A 23,690-nucleotide genomic window follows, 5' to 3' on the forward strand; every position below is an offset into this window, starting at 1 on the left:
ATCACTAGTACATACTATTAAGTAAATTTGCAGGCATTGTATAAGTTCCATGACAAAATGGTACATCATGGAGCAGTAAGTAGATAAACATACATTATGTTGTATTCATTTATGTGATTTCTGTATTTGTTATGAAGTAAAAAAGCTGGATGAATGTCCTTCACATGTGGTGATTCCATAATATCTGTGACTCTGTCAGGGGTTGTAAACAACTATCAATCCATGACGGAGATTTGTGCTTCTGATCAGACTGTATACAATTGTAACAAACCCCCAGCTTTGATAAAGTATGAAAGATATTGTCTGGGCAGAAAATGCATCTCATTGTGTTCGGGTGTCGTTTTGTGGTGTCCAAGCACCAAAGGCTGTCCTGTGGGCTGCGGGTCTCCTCGGGCATGCCTGCTGCTCCTGTGATGGGCCCACTGTTTTATCGTTTAGTGTGTTTGTGATCGTGGCTTTACATTCAAGCTTGTGATTACAACGGTACATACCTACCTGTTTTGAAGGACATTTAAACTTAACATACCAGTCAGATTTTTGCCCAATGACCACAACGGAAGGCACGCTTTTAGTGGGCATACCCTGTAATGGATAAATGAAGAAAAACAGGGAGGGTTTGGAGGGGTCCACAAATGTCATGTAGGAGGCAGGGGCATTATATACCCCTGCTACAGCCTCATGCATGAGCCATCGTGCCCTCAGGCTGGACCTGTCTTGCATACCATTGTGCCTATGATAGTGCCGACGTGGCAGGCACTACTAGGTGAATGTCGTCCGTGTGACAGATGCTAGCTGTGGAGACATGTCAGTAACAAACCTGCATGGTGTTTCCCCCGGCAGACGTGACAGGCATAATGGGTAACCACCATGTATGTGTAGTGGTGTTTTTGTTCTGAAAAAAAACATGTCAGTAACAAGAACCTGTGTGGTGCCTCCCCTTGCCGATGTGGTAGGCATGCAGAATACCACCTATGTGTCCACCACCTATGTGTCGTAGAGTTATTGCTCTGAAGCTGCATCAGTAACGGTGATCTGCGTGAAGCCTCCCGCTGCAGATGTGGAAGGCATAACGAGTAAACAACCACCTATGTGACAAAAGGTTATTGCTCTAGAGATGTGTCAGTAACAATAACCTGTGTGGTACCTCCTCCTGCAGATGTGGCAGGCATAACGGGTAAACAACCACCTATGTGTCGAAATGCTATTGCTCTGAAACAAATGTGTCAGTAACAATAACCTGTGTGGTGCCTCCTCCTGCAGACGTGGCTGGCATAATGGGTAAACACCCACCTATGTGTCGTAAAGTTATTGCTCTGAAGATGTGTCAGAAATAATAACCTGTGTGGTGCCTCCCCTGCAGACGTGGCAGGTGTAACGGGTAAACAACCACCTATGTGTCGTAACGTTATTGCTCTGAAGACGTGTCAGTAACAATATCCTATGTGGTGCCTCCCCCTGCAGACGTGGCAGGCATAGAGGGTAAACAACCACCTACGTGTCTAAATGTTATTGCTCTGAAGACGTGTCAGTAACAATAACTTGTGTGGTGCCTCCCCCTGCAGACATGGCAGGCATAATGGGTAAACAACCACCTATGTGTCATATAGTTATTGCTCTGAAGATGTGTCAGTAACAATTAACTGCGTGGTGCCACCCCCTATGGCAGGCATAATAGGTAAACAACCATCTGTGTGTCGGGATGTTGTTGCTCGGAAGAAATGTGTCAGTGACAACAACTATGCAGTGTATCCCCCTGCAGATGAGGCAGGTGTGAAGAGTATTTAACTGCCTATTTGTTTTGGTGTTGTTGCTCTGAAAATGTGTCAGTAACAACAGCTGCGCACTGCAAGCCCCCCTGCGGACATGGTAGGTATGTTGGGAGAACCGCTTATGTGTCATGATGTTATTTGCAGGAGACGTGTCTGTAACAATAACATGGTGCATGTCTTTGGACACAGAAGTAAAAGGTAGAGGCTGAATATCAGATGTCGACTTACAGTGCTGATATGTGACCGTGATACTGACTTGTGACTACCATGTGGTGCAACTACAACAGTAACTTGTAAGACCTATCAGCTGCTGGAAAGAAAGCCAGAATCACCATGTAGTGGCATGTGCACGTGATATGAACTGTAACATGTAAGGTAAACTAAAGTTTGCGTAATGAGCTGTTCCAATCCTAGGGATGAGTGAGACTGATTTTGTGGCGTATATGGTACAATTGGAATTGCTGGTACATGTATGCTCCGCTGTAAAGTAATTGATAGCCGCTGAATGAACAGACATGTAGTACAAATGGATGACACGTGCATGATTACAAAAGCATCTAACCCATGCGTGGGCTGACGGGTAGTGGGAATGTACTATTGAATGAATTGATGTAATGAAGCCATTAGGAGTATGCCTGTAAATTCCGGCATCGACGTCTGTATGTGACCTATGTTTGCACAGTAAATGGTCGTGGACGTATCACTGATGAAAGCTAGTAACCTGTGTATAGTAAATGCAGCGTGTGACTGAACAGTGTAACAATATAAAGCTATCACAACTTTACAGTATGGTATTATAATTTTGAGAATGTATACCCGGAGAGAAAGCTATGCAGTTATGTGCCATGAATACTGTGAGCCTATAACGCAGTATCAATGCTATGAGCGTTTGTACCGTGTAAGGACGTGTGTACTGCGATGCGTGAAAGTACCTTGTAAAGTATGACCATATGTACTGTGTAACTACTATCGCATGTGCATGGTATAACTACGAGTTATGTGTTGTGTAATGCAATGAGCATATGTACATTATAAAGTATGTGAATGTATACAGAGCATAGATGCTGATTACTGTGCATAGTGATACTATGAGCATGTATGAACGTCCGGGCAGCCTAAACACCTTAGGCGCACGAACACAGAATGCCATGCACACCCATGCAGCACCAATGCCATGAGCATGTGAAGACAATTAACTTATGAACAGTAGTACCATGAGCGTATGAAACAGTGAGAACTAAGAAAGTGACAACCGAGCAGTATGAATACTATGAGCGTATGAACAGTACGAAAGTTGTTGACGTAATGTAAACGCCAAGATCGAATGGCCCGTGTAAATGTCATGAGCGTATGAACAATATAAATGCCGTTTAGCGCTTGAACAGAAAACTAATGAGCATATCAGCTGTGTGCACGCCATGAGCGAATGACCGTGTGGATGCTAATGGCGTACGAAACAGTAAGCCTAATAAATGTGGTGATAATGCCATTAACGTGTGTAACTGCCATGCGCATATGACCACTATGGAAACCCTGAGCTTAACAGTATAAACAGCCATGTGCGTATGCAATAGTGTGATTGCCGTTAGCGTATGACCAGTATATTTTGTGATCCATATGAATGGTGCAAAACGCCATGGGCATTTAACAGTAAAACCCGTGGGTGTATGAACAGTGTGAACATTATGAGCATGATCGGTATGAACGCATGAGCAGTATGGATGCCATGAACGCATGAAGCACATAAAATGGTACCACGGTATATACAGACCTAATCTGTGACGTATACGTTGACTGAAACAACATGGACAGACTATTCCATAGCCAAGTGTACAGAAATGCTAACCTCATAAAACCAAATAATACTATAATGCACTGATGCTAGGAAATGTGAGTACCAAGTAAGCACTATAAAGGTATGCTATGGACACATGAACGCTAGTGTTGAGCGGCATAGGCCATATTCGAATTCGCGAATATTCGCGAATATATGGATGAATATTCGTCATATATTCGCGAATATTCGCGTTATATTTTCGCATATGCAAAAATTCGCGAATATGCGATATTCGCGAATAAAATTCCTATTGTGAATATTCGCGAGCAACACTAATGAACGCAAAGAATCGAACATGTGTGAAGCTAAGCACAAGGTAAAGCTGTGAAAAAATGCATTAAATAAACTACGACTGTATGTCTACTATAGTTTAGAAATTAGTGCATATACAGTATGAATGCTATGAGCATACCTGCAGTACGGATGGTAAGTATACTGAGTATGTACATACGTCATGAGCATCTGTGTAGTGTGAAACTATGTAAAAAAAATGCTGTGTATGAACAGAAATACTACAAGTGTATGTACAATAAAGCTACATGCGTATGTATCAGTATGACATGAGCATACTAGCGTATGTGCAGTATTAATAATGCAAGTGTGTATCCAGGAATAGAATAATTATTGGCATGTGCAGTTGAGACGTGCGAGCATATGTACAATATAATAGCTACGAACGTATTTACAGTCTGAAAGCTATCAGTGTATGTAGTATACAGTATAAGCTACGAGCGTATGTGCTAAATGAGGCTGCAAGTGGATGAAACAGTATGAAGCAGCGAGCATGCACAGATATATGAGTGTGTACAGTAACTATGAGAGTAAGTACAGTGAAAGCTACCAGCATGTGCTCCGTAGACTTATATGAGCGTATTTACAGTGTAACTACTAGCATTTGTACAGTATAATGACACCAGTGTATATACCGTATAACAATCAATAGCGTATGAACAGTATGAATGGAACAAGCGTATGTACAGTCCGAATTATACCTACGCGTGCACCGTGAAACAACTACTAGCAAATACTCAGTAATGAAGTTACAAGCGGATGTACCGTATAATAGCACAAGCATATGAACAGTAAAAATAATACAGGCGTGTGTGCTACGAGCATAAGTACAATATGTACAACGGGCATGTGTATGTAAATACATGTGAATGCTACAAGCGTATGAAAATTGCGAGCGTAGGTGTAGAATATACAGGGTAGAGTTACGAGTTTATGTGCCATATAGGCTACAAGCGAATGAGCTTGTATAAAGTAACGAGCGTATGTACAGAAAACTATGAGATTAGTACGCTAACTATGATGTACGATACAGTTATGAGCGTGTATTCTGTATCAATGATGACAGCGTATAAAAGTATGACAATTCATAGCTTTTGCATAATACTAGTCATCGCTACTTAACATGACCATACCGCCAGCCTAATAGACTTTGTACAGCATGTAAATATTAAATTCAGTACAGAAAAGTGAAGACATGAAAAGAACTGAAAAGCATCCATGACATAAAATTACAACAGCCTTTACTACCTCATCCCGGCAGTAGTAGTTGACAGCGAGGCACCGGTGTGATACTGCATCTGTTAGTAACCAGATAGAAACATGTGCCAGTTACTAAAGAGATCTCCGTGATCGGTATATGCTGGGGTCTCCCAGCAGTGTCAGTAACCATGGATGCGTCACTATATGTGTGGTCACACTAGGGGCGTGAACTGGCCGGACGAGGTCCGTACTTCAGGTAGAGAATATCGAACAGGCAACAGAAACCTTTTCCGCAGAACCGATGGCCCCCTAGTTCTAGCACCCCCCTTGCACGCCCGCCCGGCTCCAGGATCCTGCAGTGTAGCAGGCAGAGCCAGCGGATGGCAAGGTCCGACCTTACTTGATTACCACTGCTTCTCTGGAGACGCTGAGAGGGGAAGTGGCTGTTAACCGGCAGCAGGACTGGAGCCAGCCGCGAGCAGCTACCCGAGCACCACAGGATTTTCGGCGGGAGATCCAAAAAACGCCCATCCGCATGTCACATCCGCAAACATCACGAACGCCCCTCCGGTAGGAGGCAGGGGCATTATATACCCCTTTATGTTCACTTATGGCATACAAGCATCTTAAATGTTTTTAGTAATTGAAACACAAAGGCCCAGCATAGCCAATCTGAGGACAGAAACTGTTTCTTCCACATAAACAAATAGAAAGGTCAGATTGGTAAATCTAGGCCAAAATCTATCAGAAGGTTGCAGAGTTTATTGTACAGTTCTTGGCTGCTCTATATTTGTATTATTGGGGTGCTGGTGAGGGCACACAACACAGGAAGTCACTTACCATGTTTGCTGTTGTTTCAGCTGTACAGAATGAGCGAGACCGGATCAGTATGAGGAGAAGTAGCTTCGAGGACAATGGCTCACTATCCATAAGCGTCCTGACTCAGGCGGAAGCCATGACACAGCAGGTGGGTGTACTCATAACTGCAATACAAGGAATATCCATGAGGAAGAGACGACTGACAGTCTAAAGAGGCAGGAGTCGAATGGGTACTGTCATTTGTAAAACCTTTTTATATAATGTAGATAATAATATTAAATATATATATTTTTAAGGTACATTGGTTAAAAATGTGTATATGTTTGGGTAAAAAAATACTGCTTTGTCCCTGCAGCCTGTGTGTTTCTGTACAGAGACAAGATGCAGGAAGTGTAGGCAGGACAAGCAGGCTCTGTGCAGTGAGGACAAGCAGGGCTCTGTACACTGAGGACAAGCAGGGCTCTGTGCACTGAGGACAAGCAGGGCTCTGTGCAGTGAGGACAAGCAGGGCTCTGTACACTGAGGACAAGCAGGGCTCTGCGCACTGAGGACAAGCAGGGCTCTGTGCACTGAGGACAAGCAGGGCTCTGTGCAGTGAGGACAAGCAGGGCTCTGTGCAGTGAGGACAAGCAGGGCTCTGTGCAGTGAGGACAAGCAGGGCTCTGTACACTGAGGACAAGCAGGGCTCTGTGCAGTGAGGACAAGCAGGGCTCTGTGCAGTGAGGACAAGCAGGGCTCTGTGCAGTGAGGACAAGCAGGGCTCTGTACACTGAGGACAAGCAGGGCTCTGTGCAGTGAGGACAAGCAGGGCTCTGTGCAGTGAGGTCAAGCAGGGCTCTGTACACCGAGAACAAGCAGGGCTCTGTGCAGTGAGGACAAGCAGGGCTCTGTGCAGTGAGGACAAGCAGGGCTCTGCGCAGTGAGGACAAGCAGGGCTCTGCACACTGAGGACAAGCAGGGCTCTGTACACTGAGGACAAGCAGGGCTCTGTACAATGAGGACAAGCAGGGTTCTGTACACTGAGGACAAGTAGGGCTCTTTGCAGTGAGGACAAGCAGGGCTCTTTGCAGTGAGGACAAGCAGGGCTCTGTACACTGAGGACAAGCAGGGCTCTGTACACTGAGGACAAGCAGGGCTTTGTGCAGTGAGGACAAGCAGGGCTCTGTGCAGTGAGGACAAGCAGGGCTCTGTGCACTGAGGCTCTATGAAATGCTCCCGGCTTACACAGGAGGATGATTGACAAGCCAGGAGCCTGCACAGAGCCCTGCTTGTCCTGTCCTCAGTTCCTGTATTTGGTCTCCTCACAGACACACAGGCAATAGCTGCAGGGACAGCATTTTTTCACCCAAAAATACACACATGTTATAACCAATGTATATTAAAAACTAGCTGAGTACCCAGTGTTGCCTGTTTTTTTTTTCTACATAATCCTTGTGGTTGAGGAAAAGCAACATAGGAAGAAGTACTTTTCCTCATATGCCGAGCTCATATCCCGTCATATCCCTTTCCTCATATGCTTTCCTCACATCTTGACCTCATATCCCTACCTCATATCCAGTCCTCATATCAGCCTCATATCCGGACCTCATATTTGGAAATCTTATCCAATCCTCATATCCTGACCTCATATCCCGTCCTCATTTCCCGCCCTCATATCCTGAGTTGTGATGAAGAGGGTGTAGGCCAAAAATAGAAGGAGGCGTGGTTTTGTGGAAGTGGGCATGACTTGCAAACTGGACCAATGCACAAAAAGGGAAGAAAATAAAAGGGGCGTGGCTTAAATGGTGGATGTGGCTTTATGAGATGGGTGTGGTATGTGGGAGGGGTGTGGCCGGACTGAAAAACTCACCAGAAGATGCAGCGCAGAGCTTGTGGAGTAAGGATCCAAAGGATAGGGAATAAGATGTCTGATTGCGGGGGTCCCGCTGCTGGGAATCCCCAGGATCTCGGCTTCAGCACCCCGCTGTCATTACTGCACAGAGCTAACTCGCTCCGTGCGTAATGATGGGTGATACAGGGGCCGGAGCATTGTGATGCCACACCCCTCCCATAGACTTGTATTGAGGGGACGGGCCATGACATCATGAGGGGGCGGAGCTGTGACGTCACGATTGCTCCGGTCCCTGTATTGCCCATCATTACGCACATAGTAAGTTTGCTCTGTGCAGTAATGACAGAGAGGTGCTGCAGCCGTGATCCCGGGGGTCCCCAGCAGCGGGACCCCGCACTGGATAGAGGATAAGATGTCTTGCGGCGGAGTACCCCTTTAAGTAAAAACCTCATCCTTCACGTAAGGGGTAGGTTAGGGTTCATTTAAGTATCATATATTTTTATTTGACATAAAAGTAACATGTGACTAAGTTTCATTAAAATATCTCCAGCCGTTTGGAAGTTATGTAGTAAAATATATTTCCCATAGACTTGTATGGGACTTTAAACAAAAACCCTGATCCTGGCAAATGGGGGTGAGTAAGGGTTAAATCACCTATCCTATGTTTGTATTTGTCATATAAGTAACATGTGTAACAAGTTTTATCATAATATTTTCAGCCACACACACACACACACAGTGATGTACATATAATGGTATTATCTACCTTTTATAAAATGTTTTTTTTTTGCAAATGACAGGTACACTTTAAATGTCTCCTCCATTATGTTGTAGCTAAATCTTCATCATTGTATGACAACTTCTGCCACTTTCTAAATGACAATGTGGGAGAATGTTCAAACCTGTGCAGAGGAAAGTTGACAAATTGCCCATAGCAACCAATCAGATTACTTCTTTCATTTTTCACAGGCCTCTTTAACCTGTTGGGGACGAAGGGCATATGGATACGCCCTTGCGTCCTGGTATTTAAGGACGAAGGGCGTATCCATACCCCGTGGGAATTTCGGTCCCCGCCGAGTGCCGGGCGGGGACCGGACTGAGGTGACTGCTGATATCTATTAGCAGGCACCCCGTGCAAATGCCCAGGGGGGTCATTAGACCCCCCATGTTGGGGATCGGCGCAAATCACAAGTGAATTCACACTTGGGATTTGCGCTGATTCTGGGTCATTACGGGTCTATGGTGACCCGGTGACCCGGAATAGAAGGGGGATCGCGGTCTAAGACAACTACGATCCCCCTGAAGCGATAGGAGTGAGGTGACAGGGGTGCCACCCCTCCTATTGGTGGTCTAGATGCGACCACCAATAGTAGATCGGGGGCGGAGGGGTTTACTTTCGTTTTCCCCGTCCTGCCCACCCACAGTAGGCGGGGCAGGACAGGGAAACGACGGGGACCGACCGCCAAAGGTCCACTTACCCCTCCGGAGGGCGACGGTGATCGGCAGGCGGCGACGGAGATCGGCGCGGGCGGCGTGCAGCAGAAGAAGACGGCTCCCTGGAACCTAAGGAAGCCGGTAAGTTGCCTAGCAACATCTGGAGGGCTACAGTCTGAGACTGTAGCCCTTCAGATGTTGCAAAACTACAACTCCCAGCATGCCCAGACAGCTGTTTGGGCATGCTGGAATATGTAGTTTTGCAACAGCAGGAGGGCTGCAGTTTGAGACCACTATATAGTGGTCTCTAAACTGTATCCCTCCAGATCTTGCAAAACTACATCTCCTAGCATGCTCAAACAGCTCTTTGCTGTCTGGGCATGCTGGGATTTGTAGTTTTGCAACATCTGGAGGGTCACAGTTTGGAGATCACTGTGCAGTGGTCTATAAACTGTAGCCCTCCAGATGTTGCAAAACTGCAAATCCCAGCATGCCCAAACAGCTGTCTCACCATGCGTAGAGTTGTAGTTGCGTAACCTCCAGCTGTTGCATAACTACATCTCCCAGCATGCCCTTCGGCGATTAGTACATGCTGGTAGTTGTAGTTTTGCAACAGCTGGAGGCACACTGGTTGGAAAATTCAGAGTTAGGTAACAGAACCTAACTGAAGGTTTTCCAACCAGTGTGCCTCCAGCTGTTGCAAAAGTACAACTCCCAGCATGCACGGTATGTCAGTACATGCTGGGAGTTGTAGTTTAGCAACAGCTGGAGGCACACTGGTTGGAAAATACTGTTAGGTAACAGAACCTAACTGAAAGTTTTCCAACCAGTGTGCCTCCAGCTGTTGCAAAAGTACAACTCCCAGCATGCACTGTCAGTGCATGCTGGGAGTTGTGGTTTTGAAACAGCTGGAGGTTTGTTCCCCCATGTGAACGTACAGGGTACATTCACACGGGCAGGTTTATAGTAAGTTTCCTGCTTCAAGTTTGGTCTGCGTCAAATTTTTCGCCGCAGCTCAAACTCATAGTGGGAAAATCACCGTAACACGTCAGTGCGAATGTACCCTAAAAACACTACACTAACACATAATAAAGAGTAAAACACTACATATACGCCCCCTTACACTGTCCCCCCCAATAAAAATGAAAAATGTATTGTACGGCAGTGTTTCCAAAACGGAGCTGTTGCAGCTGGAGGCACCCTGTTTGGGAATCACTGGCGTAGAATACCCCTATGTCCACCCCTATGCAATAACTAATTTAGTCCTCAAATGCGCATGGCGCTCTCTCACTTCAGAGCCCTGTCGTATTTCAAGAAAACAGTTTAGGGCCACATATGGGGTATTTCCGTAATCGGGAGAAATTGCACTACAAATTTTGGGGGTCTTTTTCTCCTTTTACCCCTTATGAAAAGGAAAAGTTGGGGGTTACACCAGCCTGTTAGTGTAAAAATAAAATGTTTACACTAACATGCTGGTGTTGCCCCATACTTTTTATTTTCACAAGCAGTAAAAGGAAAAAAAGCCCCCCAAAATTAGTAACGCAATTTCTCCTGAGTACGGAAATACCCCATATGTGGGCATAAAACGCTCTGCGGGCGCACAACAAGGCTCAGGAGTGAGAGTGCACCATATACATTTGAGGCCTAAATTGGTGATTTGCACAGGGGTGACTGATTTTACAGCGGTTCTGACATAAACGCAAAAAGATAAATACCCACATGTGACCCCATTTTGGAAACTACACCCCGCACAGAACGCAACAAGGGGTATAGCGAGCCTGAACACCTCACAGGTGTTTGATGAATTTTCATTAAATTTGGATGGGGAAATGAAAAAAAAATAATTTTTTCACTAAAATTCTGGTGTTACCCTAAATTTTTCATTTTCATAAGGGAAGATAGGAAAAAAGCCCCCCAAAAAGAGAAGGAGCGCCATTGGGATTTTGAAGAGAAAATGTGTCCGGAATTGAAGGCCACATGAGTTTACAAAGCCCCCATAGCGCCAGAACATTGGACCCCCCCCCCCCACACATGTGACCCCATTTTGGAAACTACACCCCTCATGTAATATAATAAGGGGTACAGTGAGCATTTACGCCCCACGTGTCTGACAGATTTTTGGAACAGTGGTCCGTGAAAATGAAAAATGTAATTTTTAATTTGCACAGTCCACTGTTCCAAAGATCTGTCAAATGCCAGTGGGGTGTAAATACTCACTGCACCCCTTATTAAATTCTGTGAGGGGTGTAGTTTCCAAAATGGGGTCACGTGTGGGGGGGTCCACTGTTCTGGCACCACAGGGGGCTTTGTAAACGCACATGGCCCCTGACTACCATTCCAAACGAATTCTCTTTCCAAAAGCTCAATGGCGCTCCTCCTCTTCTGAGCATTGTATTTCTCCCGCAGAGCATTTTACGTCCTAACATGGGGTATTTCTATACTCAGAAGAGATGGGGTTACAAATTTTGGGGGGCATTCTCTCCCATAACCCTTTGTAAAAATTGTAAATTTGGGGAAGAAACTGCACTTTAGTGAAAAATTATTTTTTTTCATTTACACATCCGATTTTTAAGTCGTCAAACACCTGCGTGGTGTTAAGGCTCACTGGACCCATTGTTACGTGCCTTGAGGGGTGTAGTTTCTAAAATGGTATGCCATGTGGTGTTTTCTGCTGTTCTGGCACCATAGGGGCTTCCTAAATGTGACATGCCCCCCAAAAAACATTCACTCTTCAAAATCCCATTGTTGCTCCTTCCCTTCTGAGCCCTCTACTGCGCCCGCCGAACACTTGACATACACATATGAGGTATTTCCGTACTCGAGAGAAATTGGGTTACAAATTTTTGGAGGCTTTTTTTCCTATTACCACTTGTAAAAATTCAAAAACTGGGTCTAAAAGAACATGCGAGTGTAAAAAATGAAGATTTTGAATTTTCTCCTTCACTTTGCTGCTATTCCTGTGAAACACCTAAAGGGTTAACAAACTTACTGAATGTCATTTTGGATACTTTGAGGGGTGCAGTTTTTATAATGGGGTCATTTGTGTGATATTTCTAATATGAAGGCCCTTGAAATCCACTTCAAACCTGAACTGGTCTCTGAAAAATTCCGATTTTGAAAATTTTGGGAAAAATTGGAAAATTGCTGCTGAAATTTGAAGCCCTCTGATGTCTTCCAAAAGTAAAAACATTTCAACTTTATGATGCAAATATAAAGTAGACATATTGTATTTGTGAATCAATATATAATTTATTTGGTATGTCTATTTTCCTTACAAGCAGAGAGCTTCAAAGTTAGAAAAATGCTAAATTTTCAAATTTTTCATCAAATTTTGGAATCGGAAATGATGCAAGTATCGACAAAAATTTACCACTACCATAAAGTAGAATATGTCACGAAAAAACAAGCTCAGAATCAAATTTATAAGTAAAAGCATCCCAGAGTTATTAATGCTTAAAGTGACAGTGGTCAGATTTGCAAAAAATGCTCTCGTCCTTAGGGTTATAATGGGCTCCGTCCCCAAGGGGTTAAAAATGAAAGAAGCGATCTGATTGGTTGCTATGGGCAACTGGTCAACTTTTCCTCTGCACAGGTTTTGATAAATCTCATCCAATGACCTTCATGTATCAATATTTTATCATTTTCTCTTTTCATAGTAAATTTCTATAAATGTTCTCACATATTCATTAAATTGTAAAAAAAAAAAGAAAAGAAAAATACTGGGGGTACACTCTCCTCAAGCCTGGGCTTGAATAGACCGGTGGTATAGTGATCTAACTATATGAGGTATAAGATATAAAATGACAGATAAAAGGTGTCCAATAATACTTTAAAACAATTTATTATACAATATATATCACTTACTGTGGTGTCTTCTGCAGGGCCCTTGCATCAGACAAACCACAATTTTATAAAATTAGATAAAATCCTGTAGAGTATTATGCAAATGCTCATTAAAAAAAAATCATGTAAATGTGTTTCCATTTGCTGACAGCAAGCAGAGATCTTACAAATGATGACAAATGAAAACCTAATCAGCTTAGAATGGAAAGTTCTGCTAATTCAATAAAAAATATTTTAGTTTTAGGTGAGGCTTGTGACCAAATGTGGTCGCTTTCTTCCGAAAACTACTGTGCACAGTCTATGGGTGAATGACCTATAACACCGCACGTTCAGGGCTGGTGCAAGGATTTAGGCAAAAGCTAATTGGCCTGCCCTTTGACACGCCCCACCTTACTTCTGAGGTGACACACTGTAACAAACCTCATGTAATTAGCTTCCTACTGGAGGGCGCTCTAGGTGGCTGCCTATTTTGCCACGTGCCTATTTTCTGCTTCTGATTTTCCTACCCATTGAAGTCAATGGGTAGCAAAATCAGCTGCAGAAAAGACGCAGCATAATAAGGCACGTGTGAACGTACTCCTAAAAACCATTGATGATAGGAAATAGCAGGAACAACAGTTTCGCATTACAGTCAACTGGAAACGCAGGCTTCAGACTTAGAGGACACAGTGTCCAGATTGTGACTGGCACTGGAACAAGGGAATACGGTTAATTCCTGGTAGACTAAACTTCGAAACCGTGAGTATACTAATCCAAAAAAACTGGATGTTACCACAAATCTAATATTCTGCCTTGGAGCTGCGATCTAAAAAGATTATGAGGCTCCGCCCATGGCGCCTGTTTCTTTCTTTCATGATATATTGATAGTTTTAGTTTTATTTTCTACAGAGTAAACAAAAAGTGTGAATTGTTACTGTTATATTACAGTCTAAAGGAACGCACTCATTTGATCCATATGAAGACTCTAGTGATGTACTGGTTAATATTGTGCGCCGCCATGTCATGGACTGCTGGTTTGGAGCCAGGATGCAGCTCTCAGTGCATAGAATTATCTCCTCTTATCTGTTGCCAAATTTATAAAAGGCCAGTACAAAGTGTCAGCGAAGGGATAAATATGGCCCAGGGCAAGAATACAGACTGATATAAACTGTGTGCAGCGCCACCTTCTGGCCACAGGGTGGTGTGGCAGGTTACGCCAAGTGTATACAATAGGTCTGATTTAATAACACTGAACTAGATGCCCTCCTTCCCTTCACTTTACATTTCATTGCAATTTTAAGGGGCTCTTTTAATATATGGGATTAGTTGCTTTTATAATAATGTGTCTATTATCCTACTCTCCCATTTTATCTTCTTCAGTTTTCCTGCCTGAGTACAGCATCTGTGGGGGATATATCAGTGAAGAAAATTGCTACGATCAGCGACGTATGTGAGTCTATGAAGCAACAGCTCCTTCTACTGGTGGAGTGGGCAAAGTACATTCCAGCGTTCTGCGAGCTTCCCCTGGATGACCAGGTAACACTTTCCCCATAGAGATCTCAAGTCACTGGCCACTTTATTAGGTAAATCTGTTCAATTGCTTGTTAACACAAATAGTTAAGCAGTAAATCCCATAGCAGCAACTCAATGCATTAAGGCATGTAGACATGGTCAAGACCATTGGCTGAAGCCTAAACCAAGCATCAGAATGGGGAAGAAAGGAGATTTTAGTGACTTTGAACGTGGCATGGTTGTTGGGCTGGTCTGAATATTTGAAAAACTGCTAATCTTCTGGGATTTGCGCACACAACCATCACAGACCATTACAGAGAATGATCTGAAAAAAAAAAGAGCTAAAAAATATCCAGAGAGTGTCAGTTGCTTGAAAAAAAAAATAGAAAAGAAAAAAAAAGTGCCTTGCTAATGTCCGAGGAGAATGGGAAGACTGGTTCGAGATGACAGAAAGGCAACATTTACTCAAATAACAACATTACAACCAAGGTAAGCAGAATATAAGATTACCACACATAGAGCCTTGAAGCAGATGGACTAAAGCAGCAGAAGACCACACCAGTTGCAACTTCTGCCAGCTAAGAAAAGGAAACTGAGGCTACAATTCACACAGGCTCACCAAAATTGGACAAAGAAAGACTGAAAGAACATTACCTGGTCTGATAAGTCTCGATTTCAGCTGCGACATTCAGATGGCAGGGTCCGAATTTGGTGTCAGGGGTTCAGGTTAGTGGTGTAATGGTATCTTGGCCTCTTAGTACTAGTTGAGCATCATTTAAATGTGACCACTTACCTGAGTATTGTTACTGACCATGTCCATCCCTTTATGACCTCAGTGAACCCATTTTATGAAGGCTACTTTCATCTGAGTAATGCACCGTCACAAAGTTCACATAATCTCAAACTACGACTTGAACATTACAATGTGTTCACTGTCTTCCAATGGTCTCCAGTCCACAGTCACCAGATCTCAATCCTATAGAGCAGTGGTCTTCAACCTGCGGACCTCCAGATGTTGCAAAACTAAGACTCCCAGCATGCCCGGACAGCCAACGTCTGTCCGGGCATGCTGGGAGTTTTGCAACATCTGGAGGTCTGTAGGTTGAAGACCACTGATATAGAGCACATGTGGGATGTGGTGGAATGGGAAATTCACATCATGGATGTGCAGCCGAGCAATCTGCACCAACTGCACAATGCCATCGGTCCATATGGACCAAAATCTCTGAGGAGTATGTCGTATAGCGGGGTGCAATGCAGGGCAGATGTTGTAACCCTGGAGGCAGATGTTATTAAAGGGGTAGTCCTTAGGGGATAAGTTTGAGATCGCGGGGGGTCTGACCGCTGGGGCCCCCTGCGATCTCTCTGTACGGGGGCCAGGCTCTCCGGACAGACAGCGGGTGTCGACCACCGCACGAAGCGGCGGCCGACACACCCCCTCAATACATCTCTATGGCAGAGTCGGAGATTGCCGAAGGCAGCGCTCCGGCTCTGCCATAGACTTGTATTGAGGGGGGGTGTCGGCCGCCTCTTTGTGCGGTGGTCGACACGCCACTTCCCGCTGCCGGGGCCCCGTACAGGAGATCACGGGGGGCCCCAGCGGTCGGACCCCCCCGCGATCTGCAACTTATCCCCTATCCTTAGAATAGAGGATAAGTTGTTCACCACTGGACTACTCCTTTAACCCCTTCTTGTTGTGACGCCAGGGTGTGGTTTAGCTTTAACCACCCGAAGGTAATGCCGCTGGTTGTGGGCTAGGCACGGGGGCAATGAAGACACTGACGCCAAGTTATGGACAACGGTAGCTTTACTGAGGGTAGACAGGTGATACAGTCTATGTAGTACAGCAAATATCCCAAGGAGGTGACCAGTAACACAGGGGGACTTGCAGTATGTAGAGACACTTTAGTGCAGGCCACAGTGACTATATAGAAGACTTGACAATTGACATGAAGATGACTTTGAGCTTACTTGAGCTGACTTGTGGCTGCAGACTTTAGGCCTCCAATGTTCTGGACGTCTTGACTAAACTGGACCTCAGGAACAAGAGGTAAGAGCTCCAAGAGAGAGATTGCAGCCCCTGTCCTGGTTATATAGGGGAGCTTAGCAAGGATCCCATAGGTCACTTGGGGGGGTCACCTGGTCACTAGTGCCTCCTGGGTAACAAGCACATGGTATAATACTTAAAGCAACAGTACTCTAGTAATACAAACATACAGTATATACAATAGGGGTTACACTTTAAGGTGGGCCCTGGGGACATGGAGGGACTCTGCCTGACAGGGCAGGAGAAATGTACGGGGACACACCATCCCGTACTGGGCCACCACAAATGTTTACAGCACCTTGCAGAAAGTATGCCATGAAGAATGAAGGCAAAGGGGGTCAAACCCAGTCCTTGCAAGGTGTACCTAATAAAGTGGCCAGTGAGTATACTGTATATGTTACTAAGTGTCCTGTATAATAGAGGATGTGCCTGTAGGACATGTTTACTGAAGCCTAAAACAGTGACCTTGTAATATTGATCATGATGACAAACCAAATTTCTAATGTTCTTATGTTCTTACTGGTAAGTAGTATTTTTGTGACATATCTACCCATGATGCCTTTATCCAACCCTCTGTCACATTCTTTCTCCAGGTGGCATTGCTTCGGGCACATGCTGGTGCTCATCTCTTGCTGGGTGTTGCCAAGCGCTCCCTCCCTTACAAAGATTTTCTGCTTCTAGGTAAGAAGCAAAGTATCAATTTATGAACTTCCCCTAGTGCCCCCTGAAAGATCTTAGCTACAGGAATTATCAACAGCACCACTGTCTATATAATGCAATGGAGTGACTCAAACCTTAAAGGGGTGCTCCAGTGAAAACCTTTTTTCTTTTAAATCAACTGGTGGCAGAAAGTTAAACATATTTATAAATTACTTCTATTAAAAAATCTTAATCCTTCCTGTACTTATTAGCTGCTGAATACTACAGAGGAAATTCTTTTCTTTTTGGAATGCTCTCTGATGACATCACGAGCACAGTGCTCTCTGCTGACGTTATTATAATTATAATAACACTTTATTTATTGTTGTCCTTAGTGGGATTTGAACCCAAGTCCCAGCAGTGCTAACCACTGAGCCACCATGCTGGTGTAGCTGCTATGCATCTGCTATGTATGGTTGCTAAAATGGACAGAGATGTCAGAAGAGAGCACTGTGCTCGTGATGTCATCAGTGTTCCAAAAAGAAAGGAATTTCCTCTGTAGCATTCAGCAGCTAATAAGTACTGGAAGTATTAAACATATTTGTAAATTACTTCTATTAAAAAATCTTAACTTTCTGCTACCAGTTGATTTAAAAGAAAAAAGGTTTTCACCGGAGTACCCTTTTAAAGGGGTACTCCGGCCCTAATACATCTGATCCCCTATCAAAAGGATAGGGGATAAGATGTTTGGCCGCAGGGGTCCCGCCACTGGATACCCCCGCAATCTTTCATTGCGCACCCACCTTTGTGAGCTGAGGGGGCGGGGCGTGATATCAAACGGGGGCAGAGTTGTGACGTCACAATACTCCGGCCCCGTGGTCGTCACGCTTAACACTAGGAGCCTCCAGCGCTGCGGAGAGCACACAAAGGTATGTTTGCAATGACAGATTGCGGGGGTCCCCAGCGGTGACCAGACATCTTATCCCCTATCCTTTGGATAGGGGATAAGACGTATTAGGGCCAGAGTACCCCTTTAAATTGTTGGCCAATAGAAAGTCCTCTTTAGTTACATTGTAATGCATGAGACCTTAAAGGGATACTCCGCACCCCTAGACATCTTATCCCCTATCCAAAGGATAGGGGATAAGATGTCAGATCACTGGGGTCCCGCTGCTGGGGACCCCCCGGATTTCGGCTGCAGTACCCACCTGTATGGCTTCCACCTCACACCAGCTTCCACCTCACACTGGATCCCGACCACAATGGCGAAAGAGCGTGAGGTCACGACTCCGCCCCGTGTGACATCCTGCCCCGCCCCCTCAATGAAGTCTATGGGAGGGGGCGTGGCAGACCTCCCATAGATTTGCATCAAGGGGGCAGGGCGTGACGTCACACGGGGCGGAGTCGTGACGTCACGCTCTTCCACCATTTTGGTCGGGATCCGAAGCCTCCAGCGTTGCCGGTGTGAGGTGGAAGCCTTACAGGTGGGTGCTGCAGCCGAGATCCCAGGGGTCCCCAACAGCGGTACCACCGTGATCTGACATCTTATCCCCTATCCTTTGGATAGGGGATAAGATGTCAAGGGGTGCGGAGTACCCCTTTAAAGGGATTTTACAAGTCCTAAAAGCTGAAATAAAATAAAGTGAAAAAATAAATAAAAAATAAATAAATATATATATATTACTATTTTGTACCTATAGCAAACAATTTTTAAAGGTTGGAAAATAAAGTAGAAAGAAAGATCTCAGGGAGAAGTCTATGAATAGTCTGGTGTATTCCCAGTTAATGGAGAGGACCATGGAAAACTCCTCCATCACCATAAATGTTCTTACTTCTCTGATTTTTGCACCACCACTATACAATGGAGATTGATGTCGCCGTGATTGTGACATGTGACCTCTATGATTAGATCTAATTGGTCTTTATTTTCCTTCCTGCAGGTAATGACTTCATTATTCCTATGCAATGTCCTGATCTGGAAATTGCCCGTGTCGCTGTAAGGATCCTGGACGAGCTGGTAAAGCCACTGCGGGAAATCCAGATTGATGACAATGAGTATGCCTGCCTGAAGGCCATTATATTTTTTGACCCTGGTAAGTGTCATGTAAAGTAGAATCCTAGAACTTCCTTGATATGGTATTTCTTTGGACACAGATTGATGGATATGGTGCATGTTCTGTCTCCTCAGATTGTAAGGGGCTCAGTGACCCCAGTATAGTGAAGACTATGCGGTTCCAGGTGCAGGTTAATCTAGAAGATTACATTAATGACCGGCAGTACGACTCCAGGGGGCGCTTCAGTGACATCCTCCTTCTCCTCCCCCCTCTGCAAAGCATAACCTGGCAGATGATCGAACAGGTGCAATTTGCCAAGTTGTTTGGAATGGCACGAATCGACAGCCTGCTTCAGGAAATGTTATTAGGAGGTAAAGTATCACTAAGGGCTCCAGATGCTCAGACAGCATAATACTGGGGTCACACATTGTAGTGATTACAGAAGTGAGGTCTAGACAACCGAAACCATATTTACTAGATGTACATCAATATCTTTAGAATTTAAAGGGGTACTGCTGGGGACCCCCGCGATCTCGGCTTCGGCACCCCAGACATCCGGTACACGGAGCGAGCTTCAGCGGATGACTGGTGATGCGGGGCGGAATATAAGTCTATAGGAGGGGGCATGGCCGTGACGTCACGAGTCTCCGGCGCTGCACCCCACGCTCTAAATGAACGCCGGGTGCAGCAGGGAGATCGCGGGGGGTCCCCAGCAATGGAATAACCCTGCGACAGAACCACCAGGGACGGAACCCCCTCGATCAGACAGCTTATCCGCTATCCTTTGGATAGGGGATAAGGTGTCTAGGGGCAGAGTACCCCTTTAAACAGTCAAAGTAGTCTCCTGTTACATAGTACTGTACGGTACAGCTAAAAAAAATATACATGTCCTTCAAGTTCAACCAAAGAGGGCAGAAGATGGGTGAAGGAAAGGGGGAATGGCTGGATGAAGGGACAAGGATGTGGACAACCATAGACAAGAATAATATACACATTAATGTTATTTATCATTGACATCAAACCTATGTTAAAGCCCTCAACTGTTTTTGCTGTGACCAGCTCCTGAGGTAGACTGGTTTATAAATCTACTGTTCTTATGGTAAAGAAGGCTTTCTACCTCTGGAGATTAAATTTCTCCAGGTGGAGATAGTGCTCTCATCTTTTGAGAAGGTTTAACCTTAAAAAGCTTTTCGCCTTATTTTTCTACAGTCCATTTATATACTTAAATTAAGTGATCATGTCCCCTTAAAGGAGTACTCTGGTGGAAAAAAAAAATCTAAATCAACTGGTGCCAGAAAGTTAAACAGATTTGTAAATTACTTTTATTTAAAAATCCAGTACCTATCAGCTGCTGTATGCTTCACAGGAAGTTCTTTTCTTTTCAAATTTATTTTCTGTCTGACCACAGTGTTCTCTGCTGACACCTCTGTCCATGTCAGGAACTGTCCAGAGCAGGATAGATTTGCTATTTGGATTATCTCCTGCTCTGGACAGTTCCTGACATAGACAGAGGTGTCAGCAGAGAGCACTGTGGTCAGACAGAAAATAAATTCAAAAAGAAAAGTACTGGAAGGATTAAGATCTTTAAATTCTGGCACCAGTTGATTTGAAAAAAATGTTTTCCGACGGAGTACCCTTTAAGTAGCCTCTTGTTAGTACCCAGGTGCATATGTTCATACCAAACACTCGGTGTGTCCAAGTCAGCTTGTAACTTACTGTATGCACATATTGTATAGACTGCCCTAGGTACACCACTAATAACCGGGGACAAATAAGTATAGGCATTGTTTACCACCAAGGTCCTTGAGCCAGCTCTGAGAAGCATTTCATCAGGTTTCCTTTCCATTGATCTAACCAATGTTCTGATCTTGAAAATGGTAGTTTTAACACAAAGTATAAGAATTAAATGGGCACTGTCAGATACAAAAACTTTTGATATGTTGTGAAGCATGCAAAACCAATATGTTTTGCAATTTATTTCATTAGAAAGTTTTCAGTATTTCATACTGACAAAGCCAGTCAAACAACTGCTCTCCCTGCCTGCCTGGACACATACTAGTCCTGCTGTGTCCATGCATCATCACCTATGTCATGGACACACTTCCTTGATTGACAGCTGTGAGCGCAGGGCTCACAGCTGGAGGAAAAGTCCTCCCACTTTCAGCTTGTGTCCCGCTACTGTCAGTGAGGACAAGCTGGGAGTTGAAGTTTACTTAATGCTAGGGGAGATGTGAGCAGACAGCATACTGAGGGAGGGGGCGGAGACCTGCACAGTGAGGCCACGCCTTCTCCCTCTGAGAGGAATTCAGACTAAGGAGCTAAATTAAAAGTGTAATAAAAAAATAAATAAATAAAGGTGCTAGACACATAAAAATTAGATGTACATGGTCATGATTAGGCACTGAGTGATATATTAAAAAATATTTTTTTTTATTGGATCTGATGGGTACACTTTAAGTAAAGATGTTATCAGTTCAGCCTGTGTTTGGGGACTCCCATTAATTCCCATTAAAGGGGTACTCCCCTGGAAAACTTTTTTTTTTTTTTTAATCAACAGGTGCCAGAAAGTTAAACAGATTTGTAAATGACTTCTATTTAAAATCTTAATCCTTCTAGTACTTATCAGCTACTATTTTCTCCACAGGAAGTCCTTTTCTTTTTGAATTTCCTTTTCAGTCTGACTACAGTGCTCTCTGCTGACACCTCTGTCCATTTTAAGAAGTATCCAGAGCAGGAGAGATTTGCTATGGGGATTTGCTCCTGCTCTGCACAGTTGATGTCAGCAGAGAGCACTGTTGTCAGACAGAAAGGAAATTCAAAATGAAAATAACTTCCTGTGGAGCAAATAGAAGCGGATACGTTCTAGAAGGATTAAGATTTTTTAAATAAAGGTCATTTACAAATCTGTTTAACTTTCTGGCACCAGTTGATTAAAAAAAAATGTTTTCCAGGGGAGTACCCCTTTAAAATGGGGTCACAATTCTCAGCTAAGCACAGCTTCCTTCCTTACTGATCTTCACAAATTTCCCACTATCCTCAATGGGGATGTAAAGGTACTACAAAACTGGTGGTCACATGAAGTCACTACTGGGAGTATTTTACTAGTGCCATAAGTAGCCTACAGATATAATGAGTGACACTGAATCTCTATTGCAGGGTCGGCAGCAGAGGGTGGACATCATTACCTGCACGCAGCTCCCTCGAGTCTCAGCCTAGAGCTCCTTCCTGCTCACACACTTCACTCTGTCCCCCAGGTGTTGTCCTCAGGTGAGCCCATATTCTGATGATTCTTATTCTTACTCAATAGAAAGAAAGGACAAGGGGACAGGCATGCTGCTGTTCTGGAAACATGTGGTCTTATGGCTAACTGGCACAGCTTTCTAAATCTTATACCTTCTTGTTTACTAGAGGTTTACAATAGTTTTACCTGCGGCAAACACACAGACATAACAAAGCATTTGAAAAGATGTCCTTTTTTTTTTTTTTTTGTTCTTTTTAAGAGCGGAGGAACGTGTTCTCTAATCACCCAAAGTGTAAGACAAAGTGAAAACGTGTTACACCAAAAAAAAAAAAAAAAACCTGCACAAAGGATGCGGTCTATCACAAGCCCTCCTCCGATAGGCCCTGTTATTAAAGGGTACCTCTCATCAAAAAAACTTTTGATATATTATAGATTAATGTATGCAGAATAACTTTACAATTGCATGTTATTAAGAAATATACTTCTTTCTATTTAATTTTCCACTTTGAAGAAATGACCACTAGGGGTCTCCCTTCCAGTCCTGGCAGCAAGCATTTCAGACTCATGCTGGAGTCCTAAACACTACGAGCTGCGAGTCTGCTTTGTTCACAAAGGAGAACACTCAGAGCTGCCAGCCTGCTTTGTTCACAGCCTGTTTGGCTGTGAACAAAGCAGGCTGGCAGCTCTGAGTGTTTAGGACTCCAGCATGAGTCAGAAATGCTTGCTGACAGGACTGATCAGGAAAAAATACAATAGAAAGAAGCATATTTTTCATTAACATGCTATTGGAAAGTTATTCAACATTCATTAATCTAAAATATATCAAAAGTTTATTTGATGAGAGGTACCCTTTAAACTGTATGTGGGGGTAACACAAAGTCACTCGGTAGAAGAAAAAGTTTGTTTGGCACCGCACAGTCTGTAATGCGTCTTATATGTTGGGGAGACTGAGGCACAAACGGAGGATCATTCATGGGGGTGCCATTCTGCATAGGCAGAGTCTTTCAGCAGTGGCAATACATGAAGAAAGAAGAATGCAGTTGCCCGATGGAATAACTTGCTAGAAGAACTTTATTCTAGAAAGCAGTGAACGTACAGTGGGTAGGGTCAGGGAGCGCCACGTAGCAACAGACTGTATCCTGCGCCCAAGTGCACTTCCTCGGGCCGCCGGCCCGAGGAAGTGCACTTGGGCGC

At 44.2% G+C, this 23,690-nt stretch overlaps 1 protein-coding gene and 1 long non-coding RNA gene across 3 annotated transcripts in view; one reads left to right on the forward strand and one right to left on the reverse strand.

Annotated features, from left to right (window-relative positions):
* Positions 1-9,322, reverse strand: part of LOC130276307 (uncharacterized) — a 65,815-nt gene extending 56,493 nt beyond the window's left edge. Inside the window, exons 1-2 of the long non-coding RNA XR_008845077.1 lie at positions 9,226-9,322; positions 5,938-6,080 (exon numbers count right to left, since the gene is read on the reverse strand). This is a non-coding gene — a long non-coding RNA (uncharacterized LOC130276307). The remainder of the gene's footprint in view (positions 1-5,937; positions 6,081-9,225) is intronic.
* The window catches only part of LOC130276306 (hepatocyte nuclear factor 4-beta-like), a 79,895-nt gene that overhangs the window by 54,382 nt on the left and 1,823 nt on the right, over positions 1-23,690 (forward strand). For both annotated transcript variants that reach the window (XM_056525487.1, XM_056525488.1), the window contains 6 exons: positions 5,958-6,064; positions 14,384-14,539; positions 17,156-17,243; positions 19,142-19,294; positions 19,390-19,626; positions 22,412-22,522. In XM_056525487.1, coding sequence (XP_056381462.1) covers positions 5,958-6,064; positions 14,384-14,539; positions 17,156-17,243; positions 19,142-19,294; positions 19,390-19,626; positions 22,412-22,522 — 852 coding nt within the window. The remainder of the gene's footprint in view (positions 1-5,957; positions 6,065-14,383; positions 14,540-17,155; positions 17,244-19,141; positions 19,295-19,389; positions 19,627-22,411; positions 22,523-23,690) is intronic.

Source organism: Hyla sarda, chromosome 6 (genome assembly GCF_029499605.1).
Source record: "Hyla sarda isolate aHylSar1 chromosome 6, aHylSar1.hap1, whole genome shotgun sequence".
Classification (NCBI taxonomy): domain Eukaryota; kingdom Metazoa; phylum Chordata; class Amphibia; order Anura; family Hylidae; genus Hyla; species Hyla sarda.